Source organism: Hemiscyllium ocellatum, chromosome 22 (genome assembly GCF_020745735.1).
Source record: "Hemiscyllium ocellatum isolate sHemOce1 chromosome 22, sHemOce1.pat.X.cur, whole genome shotgun sequence".
NCBI lineage: Eukaryota > Metazoa > Chordata > Chondrichthyes > Orectolobiformes > Hemiscylliidae > Hemiscyllium > Hemiscyllium ocellatum.
Window position 1 is genome coordinate 42,761,534 of NC_083422.1, and position 15,674 is coordinate 42,777,207.

Sequence of the window (15,674 nt, forward strand, 5' to 3'; positions counted from 1 at the left end):
TTCTAGCTGTGGCCTCACCAAGGCCCTGTATAACTTCCAATGAAGTCAGATAAAGAAAATTGACAGTATTTAGAAAATTGCTGATTCACTATCACTTGTCCAACAATATAGACCAGTGCAAATTTGATGTACGGATAAATGTGTGGTTAAGCTGAGTTCTCAATGAATTATTTATGTTCACAAAACCTTGGCCACTCAGAATTCAGAAAAATGTATGGGCAATTTGGTTAGTTTTGTCATGCTTACTGCTTCATGAATAGGATTGTTTTTATTAAAAATCGTGTAATAGGTTGGGTTTCTACCAGTTGTGTAGTTTGTTTTACTGGTTTTGCTTAATTTATAATTGATAATATATGAGAGAAAATTTCAATAAGTCACAGATTTTAGATTCATGTGTAAAACTATTAACATTGAAACATAGAAACATAGGAATAAGAGGAGGCCATTTGGCCCTTTGAGCCTCCTTTGCCACTCATCACAATCATGGCTGATTGTCTAACTCAACATCCTAATCCTGCTTTCTCCCCATAACCTTTGATCCCATTCACCCCACATTCTATATCTAGCTGCCTCTTGAATACATTCAATGTTGTGGCATCAACTACTTCCTTTGGTAATGAATTCCACAAGCTCACCACTCTTTGGGTGAAGAAATGACTCCTCATCTCAGTCCAAAATGGTCCATCCCAGATCCTCAGACTGTGACCCCTGTTTCTGGACACACCAGTCATGAGAACATTCTTCCTGCATCAACCCTGTCTACTCCTGTTAGAATTTTATAAGTCTTAATGAGTGCCCCCCCTCATTCATCTGAATTCCAGTGAAACAATCCTAACCTAGTCAATCTCTCTCCATTCGTCAGTCCCACCATCCCCAGAAATAGCCTCGTAAACTTTTGCTGCACTCCTCGAGAGCAAAAGCATCCTTCCTCAGAAAAGGAGACCAAAACTGCACATAGTATTCTAGCTGTGTCCTCACCAAGGCCCTGTATAACTTCAACAACACATCTGTGCACCTGTACTCGAAATATCTCGCAATGAAGGGCAACACTCTGTTTGCCTTCTTTACCACCTGCTGCACCTGCATGCTTACCTTCAGTGACTGGTGCACAGGGACATCCAGCTTCTGCTGCATACTCCCATCTCCCAGTTTACAGCCATTCAGGTAATAATCTACCTTCTTGTTTTTGCTTCCAAAGTGAATAACCACGAACCTTGCATTTATCCACATTATACAGCATCTGCCATTGATTTGCCTACTGACCCAACCTGTCCAGATCATGGTGAAAGATCTCTGATCCTCGTCACAGTTCACCCTCCCACCCAACTTGGTATCATCTGCAAATTTTGAGATGTTACATTTTATTCCCTCTTCCAAATCATTAATATATATATTGTGAATAGTTAGGGTCCTAGCACGATTCCTGTGGCACCCCTAGTTACTGCCTGCCAAGTTTAAAAGGACCCATTAATCCCTACTGTTTGTTTCCTCTCTACCAAGCAGTTTGTTATCCATTTCAATACACTCAATATAGACATAATGTCTTTGTGAAATTGATGGCCATTAGACAATTTATTTGGATATTGAACTTTAGATATATTTTCTTTGAAATACTGTTTTGTTTAAGATAATGAATTGATGGAAAGCCAAATATTTGGCAGGATATGAAATACAGATTAATACTGAACTTTTTTTCCCCAATTGCCCAGCCCAAGATTGCAGATTTATACCAAGCCTGACAGATGCAGAGACCTTGGATGACAGCATTGCAGACATTGTGAGTCCTACAGAATAAAACAAAGAACTGTGATGCTGGAGATCTGCAACAAAAACAGGAATTGCTCGTGAAACTCAGCCGATCTCACAGCATCTGTGGAAAGAAAAGCGTTAACATTTTCAGTCTGGTGATTCTTCAACAGAACACTAGTTCTGTCTGCAACTGTTGTTGTTACAAAAGTTATATGACCTAGCATCTCCGAATACAAGACTATTTCACTCTTGTATTTTCTCATCTCATTTTCATGTAGCTTTCAAACATTAGTAAAGAATATTGTTCATTTCTGAAAATTCTGATCTATTTCTAATCAGTGATCGAAGAGGTTTGAGTGCAAAAAGACAAAACAGTTATATCAAATTCAATTCTTACTGAGTCACTTCTTTTTCCTCTGAGCCAAGTACCTTTTGTGGTGTGCATTTTGTGAACTAAATTTCTGTCCAACACTATTGATGTAGGGCATTATGCTAAAATAGTCTGGGACTCTAATTTTGCAGAAAAAGTTATTTTGACAAATTATAACTGTTCTTTAGATTTTGTGTTCAAACGGATTGAAAGTTTCCAGTTTCTGCTTAAGTCCAGGTAACTGATAATGTTGCACTGTTTTGTAGCTATGCAAATTTGTGGGGGAAAAAAGTCTTGGCTGTGTTGTCCAAATAGCTCGATTTTAGCAATTTTAAATCTATCAGATTCACTTGTTGCGTCAAACTGAATGGAGACAATGTGGAAAAAATGATGAGCTTTCCATGGCATTCTGGCAGAGTCGAGATGCAAAATGGTGGTTGAACCATTTACATTTTAAAAATAAACAAATGGTGCACATGAATGGTCTTTAAACACATTATGGGAACTTTTATTCTAACAGCTGAATTGAAGTTAAGTAGTAGTTTAACTAATTATAAATGTACTTGGGTTTAGATTTTGCCAAATTTCAGTAAAATGATTTGGAAATAAGTAAACACTTAAGATGTTCTTCAATAACTTCCAAATGGATTTTTTTAACGGAATCAGCTGGATTAATAGACAATTTTCCTGTTGCTTCAGCTCAATGTGCTTCTTAGTAAATAATCTGGCAACCAAGTATATCTACTTACTTTATATTTTGATTCTTTTTTAACAAAAATGTCTGTAAAATTGATTCTCCTCTCTTCTTTTTTACAAACAACTGACCACAATTTAAAACAAATCTCCAATCATTAATTAGCTTTTGTATGCTTCTGTTTCATAAAGTTTCCAACTAAAAACATTTGTCTGTTTTCATTCCTTTAGGCTGTTGGTCTGGGGGCCAGGTTCATCAAACTGGGAGGTCTATGTCACGGAGAGCGGGTGGCAAAATACAACCGTCTGCTGGCTATAGAGGAAGAATTGGCTCAGAGGGGAGCATTGGGTATGAGCAGCTTCATTTTATTTCTTTTCAGTTTGCAAAGAATGGGAGACAAAGATTATGGGAGGAGTGACAGAAATTGTGCAGCTAAAGGGAATGAGAATCCTGCAAGTCAGCAAATCACGCTCTGTCCAAAAGAAAAGAAAGCATCTGGCAAAATCTGCATTGGTCCATGTAACTGACAACTTAATGGTCCTGGATGCACACACAAATACCAATATGCTTCAATCAGCAAAGTATATCCAGGTTTATTTTATTATTGTATTACTAAATATAGTACTTTCACATAAATAATAGCTCTCTCATTTCTATGTTCTATTTGAAGGCCAGCATTATTATAATTGTTTTTCTGCACTGATACAGCTGTAAATGTTGTATGCTTCATATGTTTCCAATTGAAGTGTTCAGAATAAACCAATATTTATTTAAATACTGTAAAAGCAAGAATCAGTGCAAATTGTAGCATATTAAATAATCATCCAAGTTTGTAACAATTCATTTTAAGAGCTAGTTTTTAAAAATGCACTTTGAAAAATTTGACTGAATTAGAATAAGCTTTGATTTGTTTGACTTTATGGATAATACTTTTATGTTGCTAAAGCGTGAAAAACAAGAACCTTCAAAGTATGACTCTGCTTAATGCCCTCCTTAAGTTTAGCTTTCATTTTCTATAGGTCAGGCAGCTGAACATCAATTTCCTGTCATCAGTGAAGAGGAGCATGATCCTAACTCAGTAAGGCCAGGATCTGAGCAAATAGATTAGACTTCAGGTGCTTTATTTGGAGTTCCAAACACAAGTTCATAATTTCAAAGCGTTGTTTAACTTCAAAATGGAAAAGAAATTCTGATACTTTTGAAGCAAAACCTCCCAAGAAAATATAAATGTATGTAAAGGAAGATGACAATTGATGGAATTGTATAAACTAATTGAACTGATTTTATAATTAACATTTCTATTAGACTGTATTTTCTTATGATAGACATTCTCCTGATCAGAACTCAACATTGATGCATGATTGTATTTATGAAAATGTGAAATTTGTTTAAAGTTGAAAATGTTTGTATTTGTTACTTTTCATAAACTTCAGAGCACAGTTAAACTACCCCTTTCATTTTGAAGCAGATTATTTTTAGATGAGCATTGATGAAGAAATAAATATAGAACTCTGATATCAGCTTTAATTTGACTCTTATATACATTAATGAAGACCACCTCTGGAAGGATCATCTTGTGTCTCTTCGCACATTGTATCTCTAATCAAATAGAAAACTGGACTGCTGTAGATGTTATATTTACCATCCATTGTGTTAAGATTTTTGCCTCCTCCCCCATTCCAGATGATGATAACTTTAAGAAAACAACTCAAATTTCCAGTAGTTGTGAGGACAACAGAAAAAGGCTTGAACATTTAAGATTTTTACTGTAATACTGCATGAAAAGCACTGTTGACTAAATATATTTTTTAAGGACAACTTGTACTTTAAATCACAAAACAGAACTTGTAACCAACAGAAAATAAAAGACTTCACAAGTTATATTTTATCTATCGGCAGACATTCAATTTTCCCCAAATCAGTCCAAAACGACTCTTAGCACCCTAAGGTTTACTTTTGATCTTAGAATTTTCCAATCTGGGAAAGATTAATACCAGAACTGACATTCACGATGCAAGTCATCTTCAGGTGAAGTGGACAGCCCACAAATTTGTTACTGTCATCTCTTTTAAATGGCTGGAGCCCAGAGCTGAATGGCTTCTGCTTTGCTGGCTGTCAGCAGTGTGTCAAGAAGTGTTATGACTATAACTCCACTCCTCATGCTGAGGACTGTCAACGTACATCTGGCAAGATGTCCTTCTATATTTCTGAGGTGTCAAGACACAGGAGCTCTCTGACTCACCTGACCAAACGACCAGGACCAATGGGCCCCACTGCTGAGCAGACTGCACTCCAGCTACAGAACCGTGAAGTATACTAAGATATGTAGGTTTGGGGATGGGGTGGTGTGACAATACAATGCACATTGGTTGGCACTTTTTAAATTGGAAATACTTTTGTAAAGCATACCTTTTTTATTCTTCTGTATTTTTGATTTTGGACTGAAATGGGAAAAGGACTGTTTGAAACAAACAACAATAAACGAGGAATGGATTGCTGCACTTTTTAAAAGCAAATTACCTGTCACCATTGTGGACATCGTTTACCCTGCTGTTTGTTCAAGCAGTGAGGAAATGCCTAGTTGTAGACAAGCTTGAGCCATAGTATGCATATAATTTGTAGTTATGAATATTTCAGTCAGAAGGCATCAGACCGAGCTTGAAGAAAGCCAATTTATTTTCCTCTTCAGTTACTATAAGTTGTGGCTCTTAAACAATAAGTTACGACACTGTAAATACGAACCAGTCGGTCTTTGCCTCCTGCTAGCAGATGAAAGTCCCTGGAGAATGAAGGTGGAGGAGCAGCAAGACCTAAGAAGCAAGAAAGATCACTTTGGTGAGCTCTGTGGGCAGTGAATGCTTTCCAAGTCTTCCTTTGCCATCTATAGCCAACATTCCCTCTCAGCTGCATGATTGAACATACATGCAGTTGCTCTTATGTTCCATGCATTGCAATTGGTGTTTTCATATATTTGCGGCATTGATTTCCAGTTTCAGAAGTCACGGCCGTCCAATAGCCTCAGGGACCTGCACAGCCAGGAAAAGATTTAGAGAATGCTGCCCTTGACACCCATGTATTGCTGTGCTTATGTGTGTCTCTTAGGGAGATTTATAACCTGTAGAGTTATTTATTGAGGATTCAAAGTTGCTTACCTATAGCGAAAATCTGTTTGTAATAAAGACATTCTCATTAAGTACAGAAACATGGGTCAAAGAGACAGTAAATTGGGAACTTTTGTTCACTTTTATAAAATCCTTAACATTGTGATGACTCCAGAAATGGCAAGGCTTCATTTCCAGAGTGGTACCCCAGTGAGATGTAATACTTTGATCTTATGTCTGGTTGTTTGGCTCTCTCTAGAACTCCAAATGTAACTCAAAGAATCCCTACAGTGCAGAAAGAGACCATTCGGCCCATTGAGTCTGCACCGACCCTCTGAAGAATATTCAGCCCTACACTCTATCCCCATAAATCTGCACTTACCATGGCTAACCCACCTAGCCTGCACTTCTCTGAACACTATGGGGCAATTTACCATGGCCAATCCACCTAACCTACATCATCTTTAGATTGTAGGAGGAAACGAGAGCACCCAGCGGAAACCCACATAGACATGGAGAGAATGTACAAACTCCATTGTTCTAGCAAAAGACATTACTTCACATACCATGGATTCATGGCTGTGGTGAGAGTCAAGACGAACAAGGCTTAAAGCTGCAATGAGTCTTGCTGATACCTTTGGCCCTTGTCCTACAATATCTATTCTTTTCCAGCATTGATATCCAAAAGTATTGGTGTGAATGAGTTAGTTAGTAATGTCTGGTGAGGAGACAGTTTTTTTTAAATATAATGATGGGATATGGGCTTCACTGGCTGGGCCAGTATTTTTTGCCTATTCTGAGTTGCCATTGCATGGCAACTTAAAAACGTTTCGCTGTATTTTTTTGTAAAAATACAAGTGACAATAAATTCTGATTCAATTCTGTTCTGTTCTTGAACTGCTGCAGTTCTATATGTTGTAAGATCCATAATGAATTATGATTGCTAGGACTTCAGGTCCCCGCAAGTCTGTTTCCTATATAGTGTATGGGTTTGTGTGTAATATTCTTTGCCTTAAAAAGGCCTACCATCGCTGGGTTCTGCAGCCCCCTACATCACAAATCACATCATTTACCACCCAGTCTGACTGTGCTTGTAGCCATTACGTACTTTTGATTCTCAGCACAATAGAAGGCAACAGTGAGTGCTTCTCATTCAGTCGTTTCCAGTCTCCACTTCTGTGTGTCAGTGAGCCCCCGAACATACAAATCCTCTTCCAGCAAACTCCATACGCTTCATATATCCCCAGGTATCCACCCAAAACATCTATATGAGCCTGCACCTGCCATTGTTACCTCTGGAGTTAATCTAACCCTGATCAATGATAGACCATTAAACCATTATTAACTTGACATGGTGAATTGTGATGGAAACAATCATGCTGAGGACGCCTTTCATGCTTGAATAGTCAGTAAGCAAGTTAAGCTATAGAAAACACACAAGGTCAATAGTCATAAATTATGCTAAAATATATGAGACAACCCTCAATGTCTTTGTTTTTTTTACAGTCAACACACAAATCTCCATCAAAAGGCCCAGTTGGCTCACTTGAGAAAAGCAAGTGATCAGGCTATGATTCAAATTGATAACAAGGAAAGGTCAAAGGCACATGATCAGAATGTCCACAAAATTCCTTACTTTAAAGTGGGATACATTACACCTCTTAACAGAACTTAAACGTGTAAACAGAATTCAGAGCTAAGATTTCCAAATGTGACTGTGTCCAATGCAGAAAAGTAAGCCATTACAATAGATTGAACAATTGGAATGAAGATCTATGTAGATTAAATACTTCATAATTAACAGCTGCAGAACTAAAAGGTTCCCAAAAGGTGTGGCGCACTTTAGAAGACCAGGTCGGAGAGATTAAACTTCTATATTCATCAACTAGAATTCATGTTTTATTCAGAAGCCTATAAATCCATGGACAACTTTGCAAACCAATTCACAGAAAAAGGCCCATTATGTGATTTTTTTTCAGATAGGCAGTTAGCAAACAGAATGCATGAATTAGTGATCACATCCACTTCCTTGAAAGCTATCTAGAAGGATTTGCTAGATTTATAATGACAAATGAGCTACTAAAGAATGGATGCAAGTATGAAAAGATGTGTTAAACAAAGTTTAAAGGTCATAGTACAATCTTGGCAGTGCATACTGAAATACTCAAATAAAAGACATGTGGAAGGTGTGGCCTTCTGCAAACACCAAGGAAATATTCAACCCTCAATCAATTTTGCAAGGCAGGAGGCAAAAATAGCTATTGACAGAGATAGTGCACTGGGGCAAAGACTGATGCAGCTACAAAGAGCCATGCACTCACCCAAATAGATTGCATGTGAGGAATATTTTCCAGCTATCATATTGTATCTTGCCAGAAACATGTGGAGAAAATGAGCAAACCAGAATCTAATGTGCAGGATGAAAAAAAGTGATGTACACATGTTTCACGCTGTCAATCTCGTGGAAATCCATCAATTACATCAAACCATACAAAGTTTTTGCAAAAGTTCAAATTATCTAACTTCAGAAAACTGGTGACTGTTCACTATTACATCAGACTGACAATAGAGGCAACTGCCAAAATCCTACCCCAGCAAATTCTAAAAAAAAACATACCCACATACATAGGAAGCCACGACAAAATCTAGGAATGTAAAACGTACGGCATTCAATTCAATGGGTTCGCCAATTCCAGATAGTACAGATGCTTGACATCACAAATACTGCTGGATCAGCAATTGCAGGTGTACAAGCATGCTGCAACCTTGCATTAAACCTAATGCATGGATTCAGTGAAACTTCATAGACCCAATAGGAACTGCAGCAGACTGTGCAAGAAACCTTTGCAGGACTGAATATGAAAGAAGATTAGAATATTACTTTTGCTTAAGAAGTAGAACTAAGATTTCAGATCTCCCTTGTGAAGAGAAAAATGAAAGTACAAGAGAAAAGTATTAAATGACTAGCTCAGAGAATACTGTCTCTGAGATGAAGAAATGTTTACGTCAGAAGTCCTTTCAGATCACAAAGATTCATGAAGAGCTGGAAGATAAAGAAAGGACACTGGATGAACTGTAAGCTTTGTACCATCAATCCAGTGAAAAGTTTGCCAGTTTATATATAGGAAGATCTTAAAAAACCCACATCATAAAACAGATCAGGCTCAGGAGCAGCTATAATAATATTGAATTAAGGTCAAAACTGGAGAAATTGCCAGACCTGCAAAAACAGGTAGAGATGCACAACACACCAACATGAAAATGCAAATCACTCATGACACTCCCCTCCCTCCCTGAATGTTTGGATTGCCCTTGGTCTTACTTTTCACCTCACCAGTCTCCACATTCAAAGGACCAACCTCCATAATTTCCACCACCTCCAGCAGGATCCACCACCAAATGGTGGTGGCTCAGTGGTTAGCATTGCTGCCTCATAGCGCCAGAGATCCGGGTTTAATTCCTGCCTTGGGCAACTGTGTGCAGTTTGCACATTCTCCCTGTGTCTGCATGGATTTCCTCCGGGTGCTCTGGTTTCATCCCACAATCCAAAGATGTGCAGGTCAGGTGAATTGGCCATGCTAAATTGCCCACAGTGTTAAGTGCATTAGTCAGGGGTAAATATAGGGAAGGGGAATGGGCCTGGGTGGGTTACTCTTCAGAGGGTCGTTGTGGACTTGTGGGGCCGAAGAGCCTGTTTCCATACTGTAGGGAATCTAATGTAATCAGTCAAACACATCTCCTTTACACTGTCAGCATTCTGCAGGGGCTGTTCCCTCTGTGACACACTCATCCACTTTTCCATTGCTCTAAGAAACTCCTCATGCTCTCTATATACCTTCTGTGATTGCATGGGAAGGTGTAACACTTACTTTTTCACCTCCTCTCTCTCACTGTCCAAAGTTCTAAACATTCCTTCAGATAAAGCAACATTTTACTTAAGACCATAAGAAATAGGTACAGGGGTTCTTTGGCCTCTCAAGCCTGTACTGCCATTCAGAAGGATCATAGATAATCCAACATTCATCACATCTATCCTCCCACATTTTCCCCATAACCATGGATCTTCCTAATGATTAAAACTCTATCTACCTCAGCCTTAAACATACACAGAAGGATTCTGCCTCCATGGATCTCTGTGGTAACAAGCACTAAAGACTCCCAACCCTCTGAGAAAAGAAATTTCTCCACATCTCAGTCTTAAATTGGCACCCCTTATTTTGGGCAAATACCATCTGGTCCTAGACTCTCCCATGAAGGGAGAGAGAATTTTTTCTCAGCATTGAACGGCGCGGTGACACAGTGGTTAACACTGCACATCACAGCGTCAGAGACCCGGGTTCAATTTCTGCCTCAGGCGACTGACTGTGTGGAGTTTGCACATTCTCCGTGTGTCTGTGTGTGTTTCCTCAGGGTGCTCCGGTTTCCTCCTACTGTCCAAAAAATGTGCAGGTTAGGCGAATTGGCCATGCTAAATTGCCCATAGCGCTAGGTGACGGGGTACTTCGGCAGGTCGGTGAGGACTTGTTGGGCCGAAGGGCCTGTTTCCACACTGTAAGCAATCTAATCTAATCTAATCATTTAGTCTGTCATGCCCCTTAAGACTCCTTTGCATTTCAATGAGATCACCTCTCATTCTACTATATTCCAGTCAGTAAAGTGTCAACCTGTTTAGTTTTTGCTTATAAGACAATCCCTCTATCCCCAGGATTATCCTATTGAACCTTCTCTGAATTACCTCCTATTAAATAATATCTTGCCGTAAATACTTGTACTTCTTTCAATCTAGTCTACTGTACTCACTGCTTACAACGTGATCTCCTTTACATTGGCAAGATCAAATGCAGACTGCATAATCCCTTTGCAGAATAACTCTGCTCTCTCTGTAGGAATGACCCCAGTCTTCTGATTGCTTGCTAACATTTCAGTCCTGGGCCTAGTACAGTGTCCCAACAAAGCACAACTCAAGCTGGAGGAACAATGCTTTATATTCTATTTAGGCACTTTAGAGCCTCTGGAATTCAATATTGAATTCCACACCTTAATAGTATGACTTCTGCCATCCATTTTTCTTACATTTCCCCCCTCCTCATGACTGTGTCTTGATTGTGGCCTTATTAACTTTTTTTTGCGTAGTGTGGAGCCATTTTCTCCATTTCATATCTGCATTTACACTCATTTTACATCTCAACCTCTCCTTCACCACCATTAACAACTGTTTGTCTTTTATTCTGGGTACTCTCGTAACTTGTTCCATTCACTCCACCTCTGTTAGCAGCATAAATATCACCATTTCCATCCCTTTTTAGTCCTGAAGAAGAGTCATTTCAGACTTGAAAAGTTTACTCTGTTTCTCTCGCCTGCTGTCCCTCTCCAGCACATTTTTTTTTTACATTCATGAGATGGTCCATTCAGTTACGATGCTCGAGTGAAATAACTCAAGCAGGACATAGAAAAAAAACAAACAACCACTAAAGCAGCAAGTGAAAGAGGTCTAGGGTTCAATGAAATTAAAAGAATCAAGAGGCTGGACAGTGTTGGAGCAGGTTAACAAAGAGGAAATATATTAGACCAACAGAAGATTGAAACTATGATGGGATTATAAGAATACTGGGTGCAAAACAAGAAGCTTCGAGTGTGCTAGAAGCTGTTAAGGAATGAACAATTATTGTCAACAAGATTTGAACAACTCAAAGCAAGTTAAGGAAGAGGTAAGTCAGTGATGACTATGGCTTTCGGGATCCAGGATTAAAAAAAGTTCTGGAACAGCAACTATAGTCCATGAAAGAAAAATCTGACAACACAAGTAGGAGTAACTAATATTATCACAGGTGACTGTAAATGTTAACAGCACCTTCAAAGTCACCCCATCATGAGATATGGATGTATCAACAAATTACCTATACATTAGAGAAATTAATAAATTCACTTGTAAGTAGTTAAACTTATTTTGGAAAGGACAGGAATGGTGTGCATGTACCTTGCCTTGAAGAGAGTTCACCTTTAAGGACTCCACTGCTGTGTATCTGTTACATTGCAACTATTCCCGGCCGGTGGTCTGCTATGGGTTTGCAACCTGCACAAACAGAAATCACTTGGTTTACTGTAATATCTACTTCATTACTTGCAGTTATAGAGTCATAGAGTTATACAGCACAGGAACAGACCCTACAGTCCATGCTGACCAGGTTTTCCATGCTAAACTAGTCCTATTTGCCTACATTTGCCTCTAAACCTTTCCTATTCATGTACCTGTCCAAATGCCTTTAAGGTATGGTAACTGTATCAGCATCTACCACTTCCTCTAGCAGATCATTCCACATACGAGCCACCCTCTATGTGAAAAAGTAGCCCCTTCGGTCCCTTTAAAGTCTTTCTCCTCTCACCTTAAAATTATGCCCTCTAGTTTTCAACTCCCCAACCTCAAGTTAAAGACCTTTGCTATTCAGCTTATCTATGTCCCTCATGATTTTCTAACCTCTACAAGATTACCCTCAACTTCCTATGCTCCAGTGAAAAATATTCTAGCCTATCCAAACTCTTCTTATAACTCAAACTCTCCAGTTCCAGCAACATCCTTGTCAATTTTTTGGACACCCTTTCCAATTCAATAATATCCTTCCTATAGCAGGGTGACCACAGCTCAAATACTCCAAACATGGCCTCACCAATGCCCAATACACCACAACATGACATCCATAATCATTCTTTGACAAGCAATTATTAGACCACAATCAAAATAATTAATTTAAATCTCCAAAAAACCAAAATCTGAAGCACCAAGATGCCACACTCGACAAAATAAATTTTCAGTTCCAAATATATTGCCATCTAACAGTTAAGACTTACCAGGCCATTAAAAAGGACGCTTGTACTGTAATGGACATGGCCGAACCATTCTGGAGAATTTTAACACCATTGCTCTTTGACTTACATTTTAATAATTTTTCAAGCAAAATCTAGTCCAATGTCTCAAAACTAAACTGTTTATCTGATATAACCAACATTCTGTATAATCAGGGCATGGACAACCTATACTTGCTGAGTGACAGCTATTCTAAATCTTATTTCCAATTTTTAAAAAAGCAGTTATTTTTCAACTTCTAGGACCTGTTAGATGAATGACTTCTTAATGTAAAATATTCCCATACACTGAATAAGTAAGCTACAGATTATTTACAGATTTTGATTATGAGCTTGAATGTCACAAGTTATAATATGCACTGTTTAAGCAGCCTTCAGGTTCCTGATACAATCAAATTATGGTTAATTTACAGACGTTTTCCACAAATTCAATTCAAGCTAAATAAAAATGCCAGGTAAACTGAAGTTCTGCATATAAATTTTTTATTTGAATATTCAATTTTTACATAATTTACTCAATTACCAACAGACCATTAATGCTTCAAGCACAATGCACATTTTGTTTTGCTTGTATTATAGTATAAATTGTGGGTAAATATGGTGCTTAGTCATCGCTAGGAGAAAATGTTACACATTTGGAGAATCAAATCCTAACTATTCTCACAGTGGGAAGCTTGCATTAGTCCATGGCAGCAATCCAGGTATTGATGAATTGCCAACACAAGCCTTAATAAATGCTTTCAGCTAGCATTTCTGATTGAAAATGATAGACCTAAACTATAATTCATCTGCAAGAAATGAAAATATAATCATCACTGCTGCCTTCAAAGACAATGCTGGGCTTGTTATGTGAAAAATTAAATGCACTCATTACAATCAATATCCATGTTACTGTATACTCTGGCAAGCGACAGGCTTTCATAATTTTTTTTGAAAAAAATGCAAGTATGAATGTGACTTTTTCATTATACAAGGCATAGAATGATAACAGCTCATCTTACTGCTCTCTGGTGTTGGCAATGTCTAAAGTATTCACATCAACAACAAATGCTCATAGATTTCTACTAAGAAAAAAGTCTGAGTCTGAAGACTTCTACAATTAACCTGTCCTTCTGCCGATATGAAACTGTTCTTCACAACATAAACCTAATTCTGTTCTCTGAGCATCTGTTTCTGTGTAAGTCATTAAAACTCAGCATTGTAAATGTTCAACAATTAACTCCACAGGCATCTGATCAAGGCATTTAAACTTAACTCATGATTTCTTGGAAATTATATCTTAAGTTTACTGTTTCAAATTACTTTCTGAGCTTTTAAAAAAAGTAATTCACCTTCACAGAACTAAAACCAAAACCAAACCACCTTTTACCCCTACTTTAAAATCCAAATTTCTCAATGATATTCTAAACCTTTAAAACATGAAATTTGAAGTAACAAACAAGCTGTGATCAGACATACCACAAATTGAGTAGTTATTGGCATAGGAAAAAGTGAGGACTGCAGATGCTGGAGATCAGAGCTGAAAATGTGTTGCTGGAAAAGCGCAGCAGGTCAGGCAGCATCCAAAGAGCAGGAGAATTGACGTTTCGGGCATGAGCCCTTCTTCAGGAAGGGCTGAAGAAGGGCTCATGCCCGAAACGTTGATTCTCCTGCTCTTTGGATGCTGCCTGACTGCTGCGCTTTTCCAGCAACACATTTTCAGCTCTAGTTATTGGTATACATGAACAAGGCAGATTCCTTATGTTTTGCAGCAACCTACCCACATATCAGTAACATTGATATCATAACATTTTATAGAACTCTATCTTCCTCAAAAGGAATTTTAGCCCCTCTCCTAAAGTTAGTCTGATCCTCACCTACAGCTCTACTCCATTCAAAATCCATGAGTATAATCCTTAAAGGCACATTCTTTCAGATCTCTCCCTCAGATCTGCTTCAGGTCAGTCTTCATGGTCTTCTTTTCTACCTGAGCTGATCAATATCAAGATCATGTCCCATTATGTTAGCAAGGCCACATTCACTGGAGTCTAAAACATAGGCACAGTCAGCAACACTGCTGCCAACACTGCTTCTGGGCTGCTTTAAATTCTAATTTCCTGAAATTTAAAAGCAGAAATGGAACTTCATGTGGTACACGAAGTTCCCAGTTAGGATATCATTCAGGATCAGCTGAAATTAATCAGAGGGGAGAAATAACATAGACTTAGGCTCCTTGTGTTCTCATCTCTGGACCAGAGTGGCCTAGGTTCAAGTCCCACCTTCTCCATAGGTGTGTATCATCATTATTTGAACAGGTTAATTACTGTACCCATAAATTGTCTTAAAAATTAAATTGACAATTTGCTCAACCTATTTTGTTTAATATCTACATAAAAGTGCAAGGCTAGCTGATGAGGAGTATATGAGCATCTTATAAAAGATGAATGAGGATTGTAAAATCTATAGATATCATTGAATACGTATGGTGCTGAAGGAAGCCATACAGCCCACACTTTCGCATGTCCTATTATAAATCTTTCATTGGAATTTAGAGTAGAAGCCATGGATCTAAAAACACGGGACAAGAACAGAAATATATTCATCCTATGTTTTATAAGCATGGCAAATAAATTCAGTCTTTCTTCCATAATGCAAAAGGAGGAGAAAAACATTATTATAGACAATATCATGGAGAAATGAAGAGTAACCCACCCAGTCCCATTTCCCTCAGACTAATGCACCTAACACTATGGGCAATTTAGCATGGCCAATTCACCTGACCTGCACATCTTTGGACTGTGGGAGGAAACCAGAGCACCCACAGGAAACCCACGGAGAAAATGTGCAAACTTCACACAGTCACCCAAGGCTGGAATTGAACCTGGGACCCTGGTGCTGTGAGGCAGCAGTGCTAACCACT

General features: G+C 38.4%; 1 protein-coding gene across 1 annotated transcript in view; it reads left to right on the forward strand.

Annotated features, from left to right (window-relative positions):
• The window catches only part of eno4 (enolase 4), a 49,463-nt gene extending 45,446 nt beyond the window's left edge, over positions 1 to 4,017 (forward strand). Inside the window, exons 11-13 of the mRNA XM_060842452.1 lie at positions 1,710 to 1,777; positions 3,044 to 3,161; positions 3,833 to 4,017. Coding sequence (XP_060698435.1) covers positions 1,710 to 1,777; positions 3,044 to 3,161; positions 3,833 to 3,921 — 275 coding nt within the window. The 3' untranslated portion in view covers positions 3,922 to 4,017. The remainder of the gene's footprint in view (positions 1 to 1,709; positions 1,778 to 3,043; positions 3,162 to 3,832) is intronic.
• The last annotated feature ends 11,657 nt before the right edge of the window (positions 4,018 to 15,674 follow it).